Raw genomic sequence first — 21935 nt, forward strand, 5'->3', positions numbered from 1 at the left:
TCCATTTACCATTCATTAATTTCTTTGTACAGATCTGCCTTTGAGGATCTCTTACCCTCCTGATTTCACGGAGGCCCAACAGTATGGCCTTCTCTTGGTTGTGTAAGTATCAGGCTTCCTTTCCAGCATTACAAGGGGACACTGTGTCACATGGAAAAGGTCTAATTGTGATTAAGATCAGATCACTTGTAAAAGTATCTTGATTATATCAATGTTTTGTTTTTGTTATTGTTTTTTGCAGAAAAATATTTGAGAGGCTTTTTGCTAATTTAGTCTTAATTGCAAAGCACTTTCTTTACTCGATGTTGTCATGTGGGCTCTGGCCTTAACCAAATACTCATAACAGCCTTGTTCGCTGTGCTTGAGTCCTTCAGTTAAAAATAAATATATACACTATATGACCACAGTGGGTAGCACGGTCGCCTCACAGCAAGAAAGTCCTGGGCCGCAGGGCAGGGCACACACACTATTCAACTTCATATAAATGTCCATAATTTTGGATGAGATGTTGGATGTCAGGTGCCCACATACTTCTGACCATGTAGTGTATATTAATAAGTTCATTGCCTAAACAAGTAACCGGAAAAATGAGTGGCTTTAAAAAAAAAAAAAAAAGAATGGTTTAAGAGAAAAACGAGCTCTTTTTTCGCCGCAGTGACGGTACGCCTGGAAGCCAGTCGGTGAACGACCGGTTCCGGCTGGATTGGGACTCGGTCCTGGTCAGTTCGGGCGGGGTCATCGTGGCCCGTTTGGACGGCAGAGGGACCGGGTTCCGGGGCCAGCGGGTTCTCTACCAGGTCCACATGCGGCTGGGGGCCGTGGAAGTGCAGGACCACATCGCAGCGATAGAGTACGTGCTGAAAGAGAGAGAGAGAAAGGGGGGGGGGGGGGGAGAGGGAGAGAGAGAGAGAGAGAGATAGAGACTGCCATCAGCTACAGTATCCCCCTGAGACCCGACAGAAAAAAAAGAAATAAATAAATCATTTATTTTTTTTCTAAATGAATTTGAATTGAGTTTATTTTTGAACATGTATCAAACAGTAAATAAGTAACAGAACGTGACCATGAAAATAAAAAAAAATACTGGCAAATTCTTATGTAATTAAGAGGTAAATATTGCATGTTTGAGAAGGAGTAGAAAGAAGTAAACACATAAAGTGTCTTGGATGATGAAAACATACTGCAACGCAAATATTTTCAAATATATGGTTTTTAAAAAAACTTGTTTAAAAAAATGTTTTGTTTTTTTTTAATTGAATGTTCCTTGTAGTGTAGGTGTCAGCATAGTATAATTATATGGTTCTTGAGATCAGAAACTAATTTCCCTTGCAGGGGACAGAAATCATTTGTCAGGTCTTAGGAGGATATGATTCACAGAATTTTGATGTTGTTCCTCATGTAGAATTTAAGTCAATCCTGGTTTCAGCTAATAATTTCTTTTTATTAAATTGACTTCAGAATCCAATTTAAAAACGCTGGAGGCATAAACTACTTATGAACCACCCTCTTAGTTTTTGATGTGCAGCATCTGTGTTGACAGGTTGGATGGAAGCCATTATTAATCATTTTCTGACTTCTTCATTGAGAATGTATTTCAAATTAATTTTGTGGTCTTATGTTCTGTTCGTTTCAGGTACATGTTGAAATTCCCATACATTGATCGTACACGAATAGGGATATTTGGAAAGGTAAGCTTACTGGATTTTTAAAAATATACATTAGTCAAAAATTCTCAAGTTTAATGTAGTAATTACATTTCATTCCATTCTATTTAAATGTGTGATACATCTCTTTTCGATAAATTATTCCTGGTTTGTTTAATCGTAATTGCTTGGAAGTCTTTACTAAAAGCATCTGTTTATGTTGCATTTGTTTATTCGAAGGGTTATGGTGGCTATATTACATTAAGAATTCTAAAATCAGCAGAAAGCCTGGTCAAATGTGCTGTAGCAGTGTCTCCAATAACAGACTGGAAATTTTATGGTGAGTGAATGGATTATTATTTTACAGTATATCTATTTTTACCTGGGTTCAACTGACCTGAATTTTTGATGTGCAAAATGCAAGTTCCCCTTATCTTTAATGACATGGGGGGGGCGGGCGGGGGGGTTATATGTATGTGAAAATAAATTGAGATTTCTCCATGGACTTACCAAGCTTCCTGAGATTAAATACATTTGTATTTAGGCTTCCTTTTCAATCGGAGGGTGTCCCCAGTGTGTACTGAATCAGGCTCAAAAATAGTAGCATTTCCGTAATCTACATGGAAGACCCATTTCCATAGGGGGGAAAAAAAACACATCTAAAATGATTGTACAGATCCCTTGTGATTTTAAGACCGCTGTGGAGAAAGACAGTCATGCATCGTACGGAAGCCGCTGCCAAATAAAACTTTCTTCTTTGCCTGTTGTATTAAAATACTCTTTGGGGATAGCCTGACATCTCGTTCGTCTGCAGGTGAATATATGCAGGTGGATGAGCAGTATGCAAGAGAAGTGAGAAATGCTTAGAAACGGATGGGAATATGATTTTACATAAGAAATGCGGTTTGAGCTGGGGCCAATATGATTGATTCATATCTGTCTTATGGGGCCCATTAAATCTCAAGTGGTGGTTGTCCTATATTCCCCCCCAGTTTGGTAGAATTTAGTGACTCAGTCGGTTGAGTACAGCAATAATTCAAACTTTATTTTGAGGGTTCTCTGAGTTTCAGTAATGGGTGAAAATGCACTAGAGTATCATGTTGCTCCTCTCTCCAAATACATAGCTGGTGCTTCGGTCTCTGGAAAATTCTAATTCAGTATGACAGCACCGTATAGATTACATTTATACGCACTTGCCAACACACCCATGAAAAGGCCCTATTTGTTTGCTTAGATACTATGTTTATTTAATATATTTGAATTTCCATTCCCTTAGCTTCTGCATTTTCGGAAAGGTACCTTGGCATGCCATCACAGAATGACAACAAATACCAGGTGAGTTGTTCACCTTGTCACGCTTGCTTTCCTTTGATGCTTTCCCCCCGCATCCCCCACCCCGGCTGTCAGATATAAACTGCATCAGGAGCACCGCAAAATTGCCGGTGAAAAAAAAAAAAGATTTTTAATTTGTTTTAAGTGAGCATTCTAATGCTGATGTAACAACCACTACTGGTAATTAAAAGCAATGGAGTTCTAGAACACTGACTTAGAATTTTGAGAAAAAATAAATGAATAAAACATTCTGAACAACCTACTCTTCAAAGGGTTTAACGGTGTAATTTTGCAGCAGTCAGCATGGAAGTGTGCAGCCTGTTCATCCGGAACCATTGTCCAGTGCTTCTCTTTTTCTGGCAATCTGTAGTTCGAGTGGCATTTTTTCACATTATCATTTCAATCAAAGAAGAAAGGTGCCTTCAATCTCACCTGCAGTTTTCGCTCTGATTTCTTTGGTTCTGTAGTTGTCCAGCGTGCTTCAGAACATCCAGGTGCCGCAGGAGCACAGTTTGATGCTGGTGCATGGAACTGCTGACGGTAAGCAGTCCTCATGTTCAACACCAAAACACAGAAAAAAAGAAAATCTGAAAATTGTTGACAGTGTTTTCAAATCTGCGTTAGTTGTTACCGTTGTTATTGTTGACGTCGTCGAGGACTCAGTCCATGTGCATTATGCACTTGTCAGGTGAGCTGACTGAACATCGCAGCCTAGACCAGTTCAGGTCTCAGGTACTGTGTCATTAGCTGTGACTTTGAGTTCCCAGAGGTAGGGTACAAGTGTCTTCATCCTGCTCAGTGGATTCAATCAGACACAGTTCCCAAACCAGCACACAACCAGCCTGTGGCCACTCAACAGGATCATGCTGCTCCTTCCATACGTAGTTACTAAAATGATGAAAAAAAAACAAACAATCGGATTCATTTATGCGCAGAACACCCACTTAACACTCATCTGTTTGCAATGTAGTGTATATTTTTGTAAGTTGAAAGTGCTATTATGGGAATACGGGATTTGAACTCCAGGTGTTGGAGTGAGCAATGGATTAATCACTCACGTGTGGTTAGTGGGTGGTGGGCCATGTGGGCGGTGGTTGATCTTTTAATGCAGCCAAGGCGGTTGGGGGAATTTTGTGAGAACTTAAAGACACTAATTACAGCAGAGCACATTGCATAAGAGCACTGCACATTATAACCCGTTAACAATGAGAACAGATCAGGGAGACCAGAAGCAATCGTAAGACTTTCTGTTTTCACACTATTACTCAAGAGACCACTTGACCTGTACCAGTCCCTGCAGGTATTACTGCTTTATTTAATGTAATTAAATTTTATTTTATTTTAGTGACGATATTCCAGTAAATATGCCTAATTCAACTTGTTTATTTTTTCAGCTAATGTTCATTTCCAGCATTCGGCCGAGCTGATTAAAAGCTTAATAAGAGTTGGTGCAAATTACACAATTCAGGTATGTGGAATGACCTAATGGATATTCTGTTCCCTCGTTTATATTAACCTAAAGAAGGGGAAAACAGTCTTCTCTAGCCCTTCCATCTCTTGAGAGAAATTAAAAGTGCATGTTTTAATTACACCTGCGGTGTCTAGCATACAGAAGGCTTCACAAGCCTACATACCAGCCCTTTCTTATCTTGTCTTGACATATGGCTCTCGAGCGCACGCTCAGGTGTGACCTTGATATTCGCCGTGTTCTTGCATTGTGTGGAATACTGCTTACACGTCCATTACACAGATAGGCCTGTTCCTCTCTCATTTTGTCCCCTGTTCGAAACAGATCTACCCGGATGAAGGTCATTTCCTATCGCGGAACAGTCGCCAGCATCTCTCCGCCTCCCTGGTCTCGTTCTTCAGAGAAGGCCTGAAGGAGGACTTCCTGTCGACGGTCGATGAGCCAGAGGAAGAGGAGTGAAGAGCGACGGAGTGGGCCGACCGGCGAGGCTTTATTATTTATTTTCTTAACAACTGCCCCCCTACCCCAGAAGGATTTTTTTGGAGTGGTTACCAGAGTCACGGAGGAAAATTGGGGGTTTTGAAAAAGAAAAAAAAAAAAAACAGAACATCAAAACAGGAGCCCCTGGGCGTCCAATGGGAACACTCACATATCAAGAGGGCCCTCAGACATCAATTATCTTGAAGAAGCACAAGATGGCGTCTCCCTACACACAGACAAGGGTGACAGTTTGCTTTTTCTTTTTTTTTTCTTTTTTTACACAGTTGTAAGTGCATGGTTATTTTCATTCAGTGCCACCCATTTACCCATGTAAATATTCGTTGTGGTAGCCATTCAGAGGAGAATAAAATACGCCATTCTGCTGTATTGCATCACCCTCTTTTGTATCAGTGTGTGCGATGAAATGCTCGCCTCCCTTTCCGATGTCAGCAACGCAAATGTCAACATTACTGTGACGCCCATAACTAAGTGCAATTCTGGTTCAGCCCTCTTGTGTTCACCACTGGGAAAAAAAAATATGGTATTTTCTACAGAGCAACAGAGAGTGTATATATAGGTATATTTTTGAGATATGTCAGGTCTCATTGTTGTCTATGGGGGTTGATTTATTTGAAATCAGATCTGTATGTTATTTCTATTTTGTCTTGTTTTTGTTTTTTTCCTTTGGGATGAATTTTGTAATGCTTGTTCTTGTTGTTTTGAGGGGAGGGGTGGATTTGGGTTTGGGGATAATTGTTATTGTCTTCTAGTAATGATTATAAATAAAACAAACAAAATATCTGCGAGTAATGGTTATTATATTCATATAATTTTATGGTGTGGTACCTAGTCAACCTCAGGCTCTGAGATTTAGTGCTCGCTCTCTCTCTCTCTCTCTCTCTCTCTCACTCTCTCTTTCTTACAGTATTATTTACAATATATGCTGTTGATATAGAAACACTTTCTATTTTTTATTTCTATTGGTATTATTCTGTTGTCATGTGGATCTTATGAATGTATGTATATAAAGATGAGGTTCAATGTAAAGCGTGTTGTTACATATCTTGTTCAGGTACATGAGGGTGCAGGAATGGAAGCATTTGGTTAGGGTAGGGATTGAGTTTGGTATGGATTTTCAGATATCGTGTTCATTTCCATAGCATTATGCTCAACTTAATTTATGACTGAATAAAACCTCAAGATATATTGTAGCAACATAAAATGTTGGCCACTGGACCCTCAGTTCTTTAGATAAATAAATAAACTGCAATGTGTTTGATGTATATTCGTTCAGACTGCAGTAAAAAAATACAGGATTTGTACCAGCAGATTTTATGTGTTGAAAATAATACACCTTGAAGCATACCTGGGGGTTGTCAGTTATAATAAGAGCATGTGAATGTGCAAAAATGATCTTTGGTAAAAAAATGTAAAAATGTATTTTCCGCTCAGAAAATGATGCCTGAAAAACAACAGGTTCTGGTATTAAACCCATCAGGTTCTAGAATCAGTGCTTTACAGTCAGTTAAGTACGAAAGTATTTGGGCAGGGACACAATTTTTGTTGTTTTTGCTCTGTATTCCAGCACATTAGTTTTTCATTAAAATAATGAATGTGAGGTTAAAGTGTAGGCTTTTATCTGAGGGTGTTTATTTTAATGTGGGGGTGATCCGAATAGGAATTACAGCCTTTTTTTTTTTTTACACATAGTTTACCCATCGTAGGGGAGCGAACGTAATTGGATTAATTAACACAATCTGAAATAAAGTTGTTATATTTTGTAATTTGGTTGCAAACGTTTTGCATTCGACGACTGCCTAAAGTCTGTAACCCACAGACATGACCAGATGCTGTTCCCTGGTGATGCTCTGCCTGGCCTGTCCTGCAGCCATCTTCAGCTCCTGTTTGTTTCCGGGGTGTTTTGCCTTCAGTCTTGTCTTCAGAAAGATACACAACTGACCGTGAAACAGCTGAGCTGGCAAGTGTCCAATTACTTTTGCTCCCCTAAACTGTGGGGACTGTGTATAAAAAGGGTACAGCCCTACAGGAATCACCTGATCTGGATGTAAACACCCTCAAATCAAGGCTGGCAGTTTACACTTTAACCTCATAGTCATTGTTTTATTCCAAACCTAATGTGCTGGAGTACAGACACAAAGCAACAAATATCGTGCCACTTTCCCAATACTTTTGTATTTAACTGTATATTTGATAAATCTTATACTTGATATTGGAGAATGTTTTTTTAAAGTCAGAATTTATTTCTAAATTTATTATCATTTTTGATGATTAAGAGCATCTGCACTAATTTAGCTTCAATTTATTTATTAATTACTAAGCCATTAAATTCTGTGTTTAGATTACATTAACCTTTCCAAGGTCACGATTGGCCATCACTGACTTATTATGTATAATTTATACATTTAGTTGATGCTTTAGCTAAAGCAACACACAAAGTACCTTTATGTTTGAGTTAAATAGAAATATTGAGGTGTAATTGAGGTGAGTTTGAAATGTTCATAAATTATCTACGTATATAGACAGATAATAAAGAGTGTTCTACTAAAGCACAGATTCATTTGTTACGGTGAACCGAAACAGCCTCAGCTTGGTTGGAACCAAAACAAATTATCTGTGAAAGCTCTCTTAAATACAAATATAAACACAACACAGCAACATCGTCATCAGTTGTTGCACAGATGATTATTTGTTATTTGTGTTGATTCATCAACTGCCCCTTTTTACAAAAAGAGAGAGCTGTGGAAGATGGTAAAAAAACAAATTCAGAATATGAATAGGGGAACATGTTCACCTCTGCTTTAACAGCCCGCCCCCAGCCCACCCCCCCCCCCCCCACATTTCGTGAAAGAGGCTGGAAATCAATCTAGACCTGCGGTAACGCTCGTCCTTTCTGGTCTCTGTGAGCGCGACGCACACGTACGAATGCACACCGGTGACGAATGAGAACGCTGACAGGAGAAGACGGTCCCGGCGCGACGGAGCTCTCCCCGAAACCGTCTCTGAGAAGGACGCACGGAACCCTCTCGGCCAGCGATGACTCGAACCCGTGAATGTTTTACCGCCCGTTCCTTAGCCGTCTTCAGCCGTGCCCGATCTGTAACAAACCCGACCTCGGTGTTTATGGAAAAAATGGATCTGTCCTCCTTACAGCCGCTAGTCCACAGCAGAATCCTCACCCTGGCTGAGAACTAAACGTTAGTAGGGCCAGGCTTAGCAAGGTACTGTAAATACATAAATATATAAATAAATAAATATGGTGTTAAAAAACGGCAGTGATTTAGGCTGTGGAAAACCATTTACTGTGTAACTGTTTAAAACTGTGTCACTCCTGTTGTTTAACTGACTGTGTGATTCTTGTTATTTTCTGGGATGGCTGTATAATTAGTTAATGTCTACATGACTTTGACAGTGTGAAATTCTTACACTGTGAAACGGTTTTTTGGCAAGTGCACACAGGATTTATTCAGTTTCTTCCCCCTTTACTAAATGCCTTTTCACTGCCAACATTGCAGCCTTTTTTCTTACTAGATTTTTTATTTATTTTTTTTACATTATAGACTTTAACCGTTTATAAATTGTGAGATCTTAAGCCGAAGTTGTGACTCACTGTAATTGTTCTCGATTGCGTGACGTCATCAGTCCATTTTACAGTCCAATTTCAGTTTTTTTTTTTTTTTTACAAAATCCTCTGGATTCCATGCTTACCTTGACCTACCTTGAGATTATCCTTATGAAGGTGTAACTATAAGGTGAGTTGCTAGATCATATGCAGTACATACTGTAAATACAAATGCGGGATTGATGAGTGACTCGCTCTTGTCCAATGCATCAGATTGTGTCACTGATATATATGATGTAATTCTGACATGACGGTTTGTCATGCCAGTTTGATGTAATTTCCGTCAGTTGGCATGAGAAGTAGAAGATATGGAGGTCTCAGATATGCCATGATAAAAATTTTTGCTTTGTGTTTCACTGAACCAAGTTTTTGTGTGGAGTCTGGAGAGTTAAAAATGCAGAAAAATGTAGAAATACGATGCTTTTATGGTTGCAAAAATCAATCAAATTTAATAACACCATCTTGAATAAGGCTGGCCTTAAGCTATAAAAAGAATAATTATAAACTGTGCTAGTGCAGGTTTAGGAGAGGGATGCTTATTAATCCCCATGATAGGAGCAACTATTGTGTCTGTGTGATGTCAATCACTGACGTCTGAACCAAACACAATTGTACTTGTAGAATGATTGATTAAAATGAGTGAGTATCCAATAACTTGGTAGTTCCATTCCATTTTAAGCGTCGCAGGTTCATAAAAGCTGCATTTCTCAGAAAATCCCAGCCCTTATTTCAGAAAATCATGACCTCTCACCCCAGTGAAAAACAGTGTACCAGGGAAGACCGACCGCTTTTCATCTTAAATCAGCAAGGCAATAAAAGAGAGATGAAGTGAAGAAGAATAAAGACAGAAAGAATGAGGAGGAGGGCAAGAAAAATATGAGCTAATCCATCTCAGATGGGCATCTGAACCCCCCCCCCCCCCCCCGCCCCCCCTCACCAGAACTGACAGCATTGCAGAATGATGAAAGGCACCTTTTCTCTTCGTGCTCCCAAGAATTTGCCCACATCCTTTGAAAGCGCTGTCCCTCCGTTCTGGATGTCAGATAATGGAAACTGACAAATGTGCGATGGCGTCATAGGAAAAAAAAAAAAAAAACAACCCAGAAAAGTTTTGGGCTATTTTTCATCTCTATGCTTGCAGTTGTTTTTTATCTGTCTTTATCAGTCTATGGTCTGTGGAGATAAATCACAGGGCACAGTAAAAAAATAAAAAATAAAAGGCCTAATGTTAAATAAGATGCATTATGTGGATGCCCGTTGGACATTCTGACATTTATTTAATTGTGAATTAATATGTCTGGCAGTTATTTTACAAAATAAATTGTTGTTTAAAAAAAAATAAAGGGAACACTAGTTGAAATGTGTTAATGGGACATACTGTGTGGGATAAGTAGCTTGCCTGTCTGAAAAGTCTCTTCCCCCCAAATACAGATACAGTATATACTGTACTTCAAATTCAATAAAGGGTGAGAATGAGACCCATTTCTGCAAGTTTTATCTACATCTCATATGCACGCTAGACAGCTAGCCCTGTTCTGGTCACAAAGTCAGTGACAAAGGTCTATGCATCACCAATTAATTTAAATTTGGAATGTAATACATGGTCACATGCAATGACCTTAGTTGCTGTAAAGTAGGAATATAACTGGATTCTCGAATGGGGGAAAAAATGAAATTAGATAAATCACAGTTCCAACACTATTCCTGAACCTCAGCTGCATCGTATGCAAGCGTACATGTCTCTGCATGCATGCTGTACATGTTGTCAGGGTACAGCCATGTAGCATAAGCTCTGAATGATGACCCTCATAAAAATGGCTATTCAATGAGCACAATGGGGTCGGGGAAGGGGGGGGGGCGAGTGACACAAAATGAAAATGTTAATTCTGATTCATATTTGTTTAGCTATTCTTAATTCTTAATGTCTTAATTACATGGTTTTATTTTATGAGGAGTATAACTACGTGTGTGTAATTGAGATGTCCCACGTTAGGCTACAAAACAATTAAAAACTATTTGTGACAAAGGGGAACATTATTCTTCATTTTCTCGTGAGATCATATTGTACCAGACATGTGTTAAGCCTAGTCTTAGACTAAAAGAACAATTCATTTGATCTGCTTTGAAAAACGCTTTTAGTCTAGGGCTAGGCTTAATCCATGTCTGGGAAGCCTGCCCATTTTTACTTTATTGTACTTTACTGTTCGTTGCAATAGGTCGTAGCACAGAGATGGGCCTGGATGTAATCAGCATTTCTACTGAACTTGAACGCGCAGTTAAATGCAAGTGTCTGCTCTTTTCTTCACAAACTCGGTAATGACCAAACTTAGGTTGCTAAGCGGTAAAGTCTTTGTGAAGAAAAGAAAGTTAAGGATGAATGTGGCTTGAATTCAGGCCAGGCTTTCTTTAAAGAAAGCGTGGACTGCATTATCGACAGTGGCTGTAAGTGTGGCCATTCTCCCTGCAGGTTTTCTTCAGTGAAACCTTCAGCTAACAAGGTCAAAGCCCACATGTTCCGTGGTGAGAAGCTGTCAGACTGAGCGGAATGTTGGTCCACTGTGAGGTCACAGGGACTTGTGAGGTCATAGGGACGTGGGCTTTAATGCTGAGCGCCAAGTCTTTAGAGGTGGGTTCAGATCAGGCATGAGCAGCGGCAGTTTCTGAAATGACTGACAGGAAGATCTCTCAGCTGCTCTTTCTTGAAAAGGAAGTGACCTCGTCCGCAGCGAAGCCCCGTTTATCTGTGTGAGCTGAAGCCTTAATTCTGAGCGACTCGCCAGCTGGAGAAAGGGCATTCAGTGACACTTTTAACACTGTGAACGGGGCCTTCATATGAACTCTTACTTAAACACAGCACACGCCTGCATATCCATGTGCCTCTTTGGGGCTGATTACATAACCATTTCAGAGTTTTGCGCTCATGAAGGAGTTATATAGCTCTGATGCAGGGCCATTCATTAGAAATTGTTAAGAAAAAAATTCCCATTGCTGCACTCAAATGTACAACATCTGCTTCCGACCCATGGAAATGGAATGGAAACAGTCCTCTTTTACATCCATTTCCCTGGCCACCTATGCCCAACTGTCGATAACACTTTACAATTAAATCACATGAAATGGCATTATCTAATGTAGTTGTTAACTACTAACTACTGAAAAGTTTGTCTGTACAGCTTTGTTAATGTACTTGTACATCATTAATTCATGTAAACAACATTAGTTAATGTCACTTCATACTGGGATTTAAAAAAACTGTTCATGTATTTGGCCAACTATATACTTTGATAATGTATAAATAATCATGTAAGTAGTACATTAGTTACTCGCTAGATTTCATTCTTAATTAATGTATTTGTACATCATGAATTCATCTTAACAACTACATTAGTCAATGCTAATTCATGTGACCATATTGTAAAATGTTACCCAACTGTTTGCCATTATGTGAAGTATTTTGAAAGCATATTTACTGTAGAAAAACTGAGGACAATGTGTCACCCCCCCCCCAAAAAAAAAAAAAAGGCTGCACATTAGGAACTGCATCTTTAATCTCCATGGTGATCTGGCGTCACAGGCTCTGGCTGTTAAGTACCCAGAAGTCAAAGGAATTTTCCCAGCACCCCCACAGTTGATCAACCCATGACTGACAGAATAAATGCGGGTGGTTACATTTGTCAAACTCCGCGCTGACAAATGCTTCCGGCATCCAGACTTTTTTTCTTTCTTTTTTTCCTTTTTTTTTTTTTTTTTGCTTTAGCACTTTTTGAAAAGAGTGTCTGACAAAACACATGAAATAATGAGCATGAATGTCAGGGAGAAACATTTTCCAACGCTGACACCAATTATATGAGATTGGCCACCACTACGGGGTTGAAGCCCCTTCAAAATGTGGCTCATTAAAACTTCTTGCTTTTGGGGCTGTTCCAATTCTTATAATCAGACTTTGGTTTAAGAAAAGACTCAATTTCTTCCACTTTGCCACCCCCGCTTTTCCTCTTTACTTGTGTGAACCAATGTTCATTTTTTTTTTGTCAACGTTGTATTACTCTGCTTTGTACGATGATAATGACTGCTGCTTCACCACTCTTCGCCATCCAATCGGCAATTTACACAGCACAAGAGCACAGCGAGTCGTTTCGCACCGCACAGATGTTATTTGTTTAAATCACAACTTGTCCAAAGACAAACACGTTAGACAAAGGCTGCAGATTACAGCTTTGCATCACCGAAGACAAAGTCATCCTCAATCAATTCCGAAATTAATCCCTTTGTCCCTCAAAGGATAAAGGCCAGTTTTTTTTTTTTTTTTCGGATTCCGATCCCAGTTCCATGCAGGTTTTTTTAATGAGCCAGGAAGGGGTAAAGGGTAGAATGTAGGAGTACTCACCATGCCCTTTGAAACTGCATTCCATTATCCCGGTAGTAGAGAGCAAAGAATATGAGATGGAAAGAGAGTATTAGGGTTCACACATCAAACGTCAGTGCTAAACAACCCTCACATCCCTCTTCAAATGGTGTGAGTGTTAATGTAGAATTATCCACGGGCTAAAATGATACGAGTCTGTTTAAATTATGTCGCTTTCACATCAATCAATCACATTGACATTTCCAATTGTGAGCACATCATTGACCGTCAAAAATTACAACCACAGATCTACATTGAAGTGTAAAGGCATTGTGAGGTGTCAAATCATGTCAGGATTGAAGCAATGAATTAAAATGAATAAAATATCCATGAGCTAGCCTATTATGTTGCAGATTTTTCTTGCTGTAGGTACTTTTTCAATCATGCAGTCGCCATCATGATTCAATGGTAAAATTCTGACACAGCTAGCATCCTCTTAGCTAGCACATCTGCATATAAAACCCTGGAGATTACTTTGATATGGGAACATGGCCGCGATGAAGCCATACCGCTCAGAGACATAAAGGAAGAAGAACTCAAAATGAAATACATTGAAAAAAAAACCTGTCTTGGCACTTTGGAAACACAAATATAATAGTCCTGCCCGGCGCCTTTTACCTTGTATAACTCCTGAGCAGGAAAGAGAATCCCCCCCCACCCCCATCAAGGAGGTTTTATTTTTCCCAAAGCCAACACTATGTCTAGAGGTGAATCCAGCTATATATAGTTGGATATACCTCTCAGCCTCATGCACCAGGCCCAGCTCCTCCCCCACCAGTGAGGTAATGTTCCACGCACCAAAAAACACATCCAGCCCCCGCTGTGTCCTTGCATATTGATAAGAATGACAGCAAGTCATCAGTCTATTTCTAGGGTAAAAAAAAAAAAGTACTCATTCTCATTCTCGCTGATATCATTGAAAGAATATTAAATTGCTCTCGGCTAATATATCTGTTCAGTCAAGTATAATAGGGACAATTTGCCGCTTTCGATTTAATGTAGTCATACAGTTCTAATTAGATAATGAATGTAATTTCCCTGTCATCTTACCCAGAATCATTTGTGCTGATGATGAGAGTGAATTCGGAATGGCTAGATTAGCCTACTGTTGTATCCCATGCAATAGCCTCGATGTGATCTGGTAGTCATACACTGAACAGGTGAGCAGGTCATGCATATTTTTATGGAATAGTTATTTTTTTGTATGCACATGTAAACATTACTTATTAGTTGCTGATTATGTAACTTAAAATGTCACAGAATGCGATCTAACAACAATGCTTGTGTTGGAAAGGGGGTTTGGCTCCTGCACGGGTGCACTGAAGAATTTGGACCAATCAGATGCTGGCTTGACATATTCAAATGAATGAAGCAGTTCTTTGGTGTGTCAATTCCATTTCTTGTTCAGCTCAAAACTGCCCATGTCAGGCCTTGGGAAACGTTTGCTTCACAGCTCTCTACTGAAAGAGTTAACACTCACGTCAGTCATGTAGTGTGGCCTCCCACGTGTCATCTAGATGATGGGTTGCATTATACTAACAAGCCTAGCAAATTTAAATAATTATCAACCAATTATCAGCTCAGTACCTTAATTCTGTGAATCCAATGTGATAGTATTGCCATTGTACACTTATTTGTGAATACAGGAATCTTGTTGATGCGGATGCAAAAACAAAAAACCAAAACTCAACACATTTGCTTTATAGTGTGACAGTTATGATATTACATTTTTACAGCCTGGGTTGATTCGCTTATTAGCCATTCCTGTTTTACTTTTTGTTTGTGGGGGAGACGGGAGGGGGCTGTCTTTTGAAATGACGTTCCCTTGAAAGCTTTCAAAGACTGCTGTAATGGTACAGACATTTATTATGATCTAACATTAGGTCTAACAAGCGGATACTATGTTGTAGACCTGTACTTGCAATCTCTGTGGAGCCACTCAAAAGCAGGAAATACAACGAAAGTAATTAAGTTGGTCATGTGACACACTCAAACGTGGTCTACTGTAGCAACGCTTTCCCTGCCACAAAATGTCTGCCTCACCCCCAACAGACCATCACAACGAACTTTTTCCTTGGAGAACAACATGCTCATTAGTCGTAGACATCCAGCCTGTCTCATCGGCTTGTCAGAAGCAACTGTTTCGGCGTATTTTTTTGCTTTCTGTACCATACCTACGCTTTCATCTTGGAAATTGCATTTCATATTTATTTACTTGAAAGGAAAAAAAAGCAATTTGCCATTAAGTAATAGCAGCTGAAAAACATATTTCTGTCAAATAATAAAGGAGTGCTACAATTTTCTGAAGTGCTTTCTGTATCTCAGCGTGTGTCCGAGTGTGGCATTACTTCAGCTGTCCAGAGAAGATTTTTTTTATTTATTGCTTATGAAATTGATTGCATCTTTTTTTGTCTTGTTCTTCAGTTTCTTGAAAGAAACCTACTTTCAGAGGCCTACCTCTTTGCTGCAGTGACCTTTGCCAGTTCTGCAAGACTCTGCTAGCTTTTTTCTAGCTTTGGAGGCGGGTGGGAGGGGGGGGGGCGGTCATGAATCCACAATGATACCAAAGGGGTTTTACATTCTTAACCCTCCTGGTCCACAATCACAATCACCTTAACCCCAACTCCTGCCCCACCACGTAGACTACCCCCCGCACCCTCCAGCACCCCGTGCAGGATCACAACCTCACCCCCCCCCCCCCCCCCCCACCCCCTCAATTTCAGTCAAACCTCATTTATAAATATAGCCTCTTTCCACTCATGATGAGGGTCCCCAGGATGCCTTTGAGTCTGGGTGGGGGGGTCCCTCATTGTGGTGGGGGCGGGGGGGTCCCTCATTGTGTTAGAGGAATACCGCATACCGCCATCTGAACCCTGGGAGTCACGGATAGCGCTGGCAGGAGCCAGTACCGCCAAGACGGAGTGTAGCACAGTGGATAAGGAACTGGGCTTGTAACCGAAAGGTCGCAGGTTCGATTCCCGGGTAAGGACACTGCCGTTGTACCCTTGAGCAAGGTACTTAACCTGCATTGCTTCAGTATATATATCCAGCTGTATAAATGGATACAATGTAAAAATGCTATGTAAAAAGTTGTGTAAGTCGCTCTGGATAAGAGCGTCTGCTAAATGCCTGTAATGTAATGTAACGTAACGTACCGCGCGACGGGCTGCGTCGCTGCGCTGAACGCTGTACGGTTTTAGCAGGACAATTCACCCATGTGACCAGATGTCCAGATTTATCATTACCAATGGGGGTCTTAGTTTTGACCTGTTACAAATGTTTAAAGGTCAGTTACATTACTAATTAGTGCGTCACCAAAAACGACCATGTCTTTCTCAGTAAAAAAACACAAGGAAGGAACATCCTATAAGCCAAGATCACTAATCTAAAAAATAAATTAATTAATTAAAAAATGACCTTTATAACCAGACTGGAGTATAATGGCTGGGAGCTTAGCCACTTAGTCATTGCACACCAAGAGCAGCCAAATACAGTCGACTGAGAGGATCTAAAGACCAGTCCCACTGAGTTCCAGCACTGTGGGCTGATGACATTTACCGGGAGAAATTTGCATGGAAATTGACCTTTTGCGGTATTTCTAAAAACTTCACCATGGCACGGTGTGCTGCACACCCTGCAAGATAAATAGCTTTTTTTCAAATAATTAATTATTTATCTTTTATAAATTGACACAACGCATTCACGAGTGAGAATGCCGTGTTTTATGGTGGGAATGTGCCGTGCACTGAAGTAATGTGTCATCTTTTTAAAACCGACCTCTGCAAGGCACATTTCCACTTGTGGGAAATACAGTCTAAGCAAAACCGAGATCGCATTCTAGGCACTTCAAAAGTTAAAAAATAAAAATAGAGAAAAGTAGTGTGCTTTTGTGGTGCCTGGAACACCATTTCAGTTTTGTTTTACCGTTGCTTTGCTCCCAAAGCTCCCAGAGCACCTATCTTACTTCTCTACTCTGCTTTTTTTTTTTTAAAGAGCACCCTGTTTTTATTTTTCCATTTTCGAAAGTCTAAAGTCTGTTGAAAGAAAAATATTTCAAATGTTCAGGGCAAAAGTTACTCTGCAGCCAGGTGACACCGACCTGCTTTCACAATGAATGGTATCTTTGGAACCGGAATATTTTCTTGGTCCCCTTGAAGTCACAGAAAGGGAACTCCAATCCTGTTCCTTAAGTCCTACACCAGCGGAATCTCAAATCTGGCCCTGGAATCCAAATCCAACCCAAGTTTTCTTTCCACCCCGGTAATTAATTGAATAGTTAGTGCTGATTGGCCAGACTGTCTTCACCACTGACTCCCGTGTAAAGGGAGGGTGGAAAACCAGCAGTTCTTGGTCCTTGAGGACCATGATTTGAGGAGCAGAGTACTACTCCATTATCCGTTCATCCATTCATTATCTACACCCGCTTATCTTCGGCAGGGTCGCGGGGGGGTGCTGGAGCCTATCCCAATGCCAGGACAGGCCACCAATCTATCGCAGGGCAGACACACCATTCACTCATACCCGTGGGCAATTTAGAGTCTCCAATAAACCTAACCTGCATGTCTTTTGACTGTGGGAGGAAACCAGAGTACCTGGAGGAAACCCACCTGGACACGGGGAGAACGTGCAGACTCCACACAGGACCTTCTTACTGTGAGGCGACAATGCTGCCCGCTGCACCACTCCTACACCATTACAGCGTTGTGTATTATATGGATCTCGGCAGGCAGCATCACACCCGAGCGCTGAACCTGGAGACAACACAGACCGTTCAGTAGACACGTAACAGCAGCATCACTCAATAGGTGTTCCCAGCAGAGGAGTCACTCAATAGATGGACACTTATTACATAAATGTATTCATTCAATAAGCCCTCCATTTTCTTTTCTTTGTCGTGCTCGCTCGCTCGCTCGCTCGCTTATGCTCTTTCTGCAGATGGCGGAGGACTCTGGCGCGAGAGCTAAAGGCTAACCGGCTCTTGCTTTTCAGCGGCTGATTGGTCGCCTCACGGGCCCCTTGCCTTTCAAACTGCACTAAGCGTCATTTGCTTTCACAAGTACATTGAATGGAAGATTACGTAAAAGGTGGTTTCAATGCGTTGACATTAATGTGTTCCGCTGTTGCTCTCTCTTTGTTGGCCTTAAATGCTGCTAAGACACGCTGTTCTAACACCTGCAAGCAGCGACTTCGATTTTCAAAGCGCTAAGCTTTCAGCCCGGGCTGATGTCTCGTTCTGTGCGTTAATATTGACGGCAGTAGTCTGGTGGAGTCTGTGAAGACATCTGAGCCAGATTCGCAGGCATTACATCTTTTCTCATCAGCAAATGTGGCATTTTAATGTTCTGGAAACGGAGGTAATCTCTCGACTAAATGGAAATTTCAAAGCTATTTTGGTCTTGCGGTTGTCAGAAGCAGAACAAACATTTCTCGGATTGCTTCTGATTAACCTTTCAAAAATACTTTACATTTTCTTTTGCAATATATATAATCCAACTATATTTTGGTCATATTAAAATATTCCTCCAAATACTGGACAGCAGCTGTGCACACACATAATTCCTACATAACGTTGTGCAAGCAAACGTGCTACAACTATTTCATGGTTTATGTAAAGAGACAAATTAAACAAAAAAAAATCAGTGGTAAAAAAGGACACGTCAATTTCGGTAAAGCTGTGAAACAGGTAAGTGTAACATTTACAAGTACAAAGTGCATTTTCAAAGTTAGCCTTTTCCGGCTGCTGACCTGACATTTAGGACCAGCGTTGCTGCGTCGTCACGCTGAAGACAAGATCACTTTTTTCGGTCTTTTTGCATCAGTGGTCACACCGTATAAAAGGAGTACCTGCAGTTGTATGCCTAAGGCTTGTCACCAGGAAGTAAAGATGCATTAAATTAAATATGGCAGCCCTCTGATCCGCTCCTAATTCCCCAATCCATTCTGAATATATAAAAGCAGAACTAACGATGGGGGTGAAGTCTATGAGTTGGATCAACGCGTGCTGGGAAATACTAAAATAGAATACTGGTAAAATAATACACCAGGGGGTAGGTGCATGTTTTTGGTTAGGTTAGGTTAGGTTTGGGTTGACTTGAGTTGGCTTGGGGTGGGTTGTGTTGATTTCAGATATCTGTGACAGGAGGAAGATTTTGTGATTTTGTGATCACCAACCAGGGCAGGAGAGGTTAAAATTACAAATGACTGCTTGACCCCCCCCCCCCACCCCGAGACCCATAATCCCATTGCCATATTCAATATTTTATCAGTGACAGCAGAATGGGGGGGGGGGGGGGGCTGTCACCCCCACTGCCGTGAGCGACGTTCCATCGATTCCCAGGGGCTCCTGTTTCGTGTCACCTGGAGCAGGCAGGTGTCAGAGCAAACCGGGTCGTCTTCGTGCCAAAAATCAAGCCGAGCGCATCTTCATCAGCGGGACTGAATGACACGCCGTCCGCGGCTACGCTAACTAGGCAACCCCGGCCGGCCCTTCGTCTTCACCTTCATCTCTTCCTCGTCCGCTGTTATCGCTACATTCGTCCACGTCCTTCTTCTTCATCACCTGAGCTGAAGCATTCATCAGGTAATTTAACCCTGCGTGCAGTGTGTATTCCCAAAGAAAAAGCACTGAAAACCTTCATAATGTCATTTACTGTAACCCTGTGTGCAATGTGGATTCCACGGGAAAAGAACAGAGGACCTTCATAATTTCATTTAACCTTGTTCAATGTGGATTCTGTGTGTAAAAAACGCTTCTGTCAACATGAGCTGTTGGCCCAGGTCAGTGACGTTTTTGAGAAACGGGGGGAAATAAAAAGATGTGGTTTCTGGGCACAGGCATGAAATTCTTTCAAACACAGAAATGTGAATTCAGGCCACAGGTGTTTCTCACAGAGATAATTAATTAATAATGAGAAGTGAGCCGACCACCACATCACGTCTCATGTTTTAAATAGCAAGAATTTTCAACAGTGAACAGCCAGAGAACGGTATCATACAATGTTCCTAAATATTTATCCATCCATCTATCCATTATTCAACTTGCTTCTTTCTGGGTGAAGGGGGGGGGGTCTATCCCAGCATGCATTGGGTGAGAGGCAGGACTACACCCTGGACAGGTCACAAATCCATCGCAGGGCACACTCACCACTCATGCACACACTCATACCTATGGGCAATTTAGGCTCTCCAATGCATGTCCAACCTACCAGCATGTCTTTGGGCTGTGGGAGAAAACTGGACTACCCACAGGAAACCCACACAGACATGGGGAGAACATGCAAACCTGGCCAGGATTCAGGATTCTAACCTAGGACCTTCTTGCTGAGGTGTAACAGAGCTATTCACTAACTACTGTACTCTCTCCCTAAATATTTAGATTTTTTTTCTGACTGTCTTGGAATGTGAGTGGGATGATTTCTTTAAAACAATAATATATGCTCTTTTTATATTAGCAATGCCTACTTGTGCTGCTCTAATGGCCAGTTAATCTCTCACTGCAACCATTAAGTGAAGCACTCAGCTAGTAGTCTATGAAGAACATTAGTGCATCACTGACTGCGTCCTCCATTTACACCAAGATGTATATAATGCTATTCCCAGATTAAAGATGATGGCAAAGCCCCCCAAAGTATGTTGGACTCTAACAGGATTATAACAATTTGTGTCTATCATTCAATTCCATGTTATATTATTGTAAACAGATGGCAGCGCACTGTTAACAAACCTCCACCTGATGAGGATCACCCTTTATCACAAGCATGCATAGATTAGGATAGATTAGAGAAATACAGTGAAATAGTGATGTGGTGGAAAAAACAAAATACGTTTTTTTTTTATGTGAACAATATACATGAGATGATTTGTATTAAAAAATAAATACCACTATTTATACAAAAGGGTAATAACTGCATGTCTGAATGTTAAAAGAAAGGTCATGGAGCAGTATACTTTATAGTCTGAGCTGAAAAAAAATGTGCAGATTTTGTCTCTGGAGGGGGACTGAACTTCTCTGACCTTTAAACATAAGGACAGTGGTCAGGCCAGCAAAACAGATCACTATGGTAACTCACAGATAGCGGATGAAGCACTCTGAGTTCCTCTCTGGGGCCTCTGCCAAAAATAACTGAGCAAGCTGCTGTGGAGTTATATGAAGTGTATCATTCATTCACCCATCCATCCATCTATTCATTCATTAATTTATTCAACCATTTGTTCATGAATTTGTTCATTCATGCATCTGTCCATTCATTCATCCATCCATTCATCCATCATCCATTCTTTCACTCATCCATCCATCCATCCAGTCATTCATTCATCCATCCATCCATCCATTCATTCATTTGCTTTAAATAAATACTTAGCCCTATGTATACTTATACCCCTATAGCGAAAGAAAATAAGTTCAAAATAAGCCCACCTTCACCAGAGTTTAAAAGAAAAAGGCTTGAGGGCATGATCCCCCCCCCATCCCTGCCCACCCGGATTCAAATTCAATTCAAGGTAAAAGTCTCAGCTGCCCTGCAGTCTCCAACACACCCTGGAGCTGCACTTTGCCTGTTTGTTTGTGGTATTTATTTATTTATCTTTGCCTTGTAGCGATATAGTATGCTACCTTCACTGCTCAGTAAATTCTGTTTTCACCTGAAAAAATAATGAAATCCCATTTAAAATGTCCTTTATTAGCATATTTTAATCCCACTGTGTGCTTCCTGAAGCACTACAACTTCAGACAATCATTGTTTATTTATTTATTTATTTACTTCCTGGTGACTGGGGCAGTTATTAATATTCATAGAACACTATGGAATTGCACCACTCATAGTGCAGGTACACACTAGGGCAGGACACCTTTTTTTTTGCTGGTGCATCCCAAAATTCACTGGCCATTTTCAGACTTACCAGACATCTAGACATTTAGGACAGAACAAAGCCTCAGAATGACGGGTGGTTACCTGCCAAAGCGGCTGG

The 21935-nt window shown here is 40.7% G+C and overlaps 1 protein-coding gene across 2 annotated transcripts in view; it reads left to right on the plus strand.

Annotated features, from left to right (window-relative positions):
* LOC135251768 (inactive dipeptidyl peptidase 10-like) overlaps window positions 1-5091 on the plus strand; it is a 114053-nt gene extending 108962 nt beyond the window's left edge. For both annotated transcript variants that reach the window (XM_064329522.1, XM_064329524.1), the window contains exons 19-26: window positions 33-102; window positions 656-850; window positions 1634-1688; window positions 1884-1983; window positions 2920-2978; window positions 3443-3515; window positions 4370-4443; window positions 4768-5091. In XM_064329522.1, the coding sequence (XP_064185592.1) occupies window positions 33-102; window positions 656-850; window positions 1634-1688; window positions 1884-1983; window positions 2920-2978; window positions 3443-3515; window positions 4370-4443; window positions 4768-4902 (761 nt within the window). In that variant the 3' untranslated portion in view covers window positions 4903-5091. The remainder of the gene's footprint in view (window positions 1-32; window positions 103-655; window positions 851-1633; window positions 1689-1883; window positions 1984-2919; window positions 2979-3442; window positions 3516-4369; window positions 4444-4767) is intronic.
* Window positions 5092-21935: the final 16844 nt, after the last annotated feature.

The sequence above is a fragment of the Anguilla rostrata genome, chromosome 3 (assembly GCF_018555375.3).
Source record: "Anguilla rostrata isolate EN2019 chromosome 3, ASM1855537v3, whole genome shotgun sequence".
In the NCBI taxonomy this organism is placed as follows: Eukaryota; Metazoa; Chordata; class Actinopteri; order Anguilliformes; family Anguillidae; genus Anguilla; species Anguilla rostrata.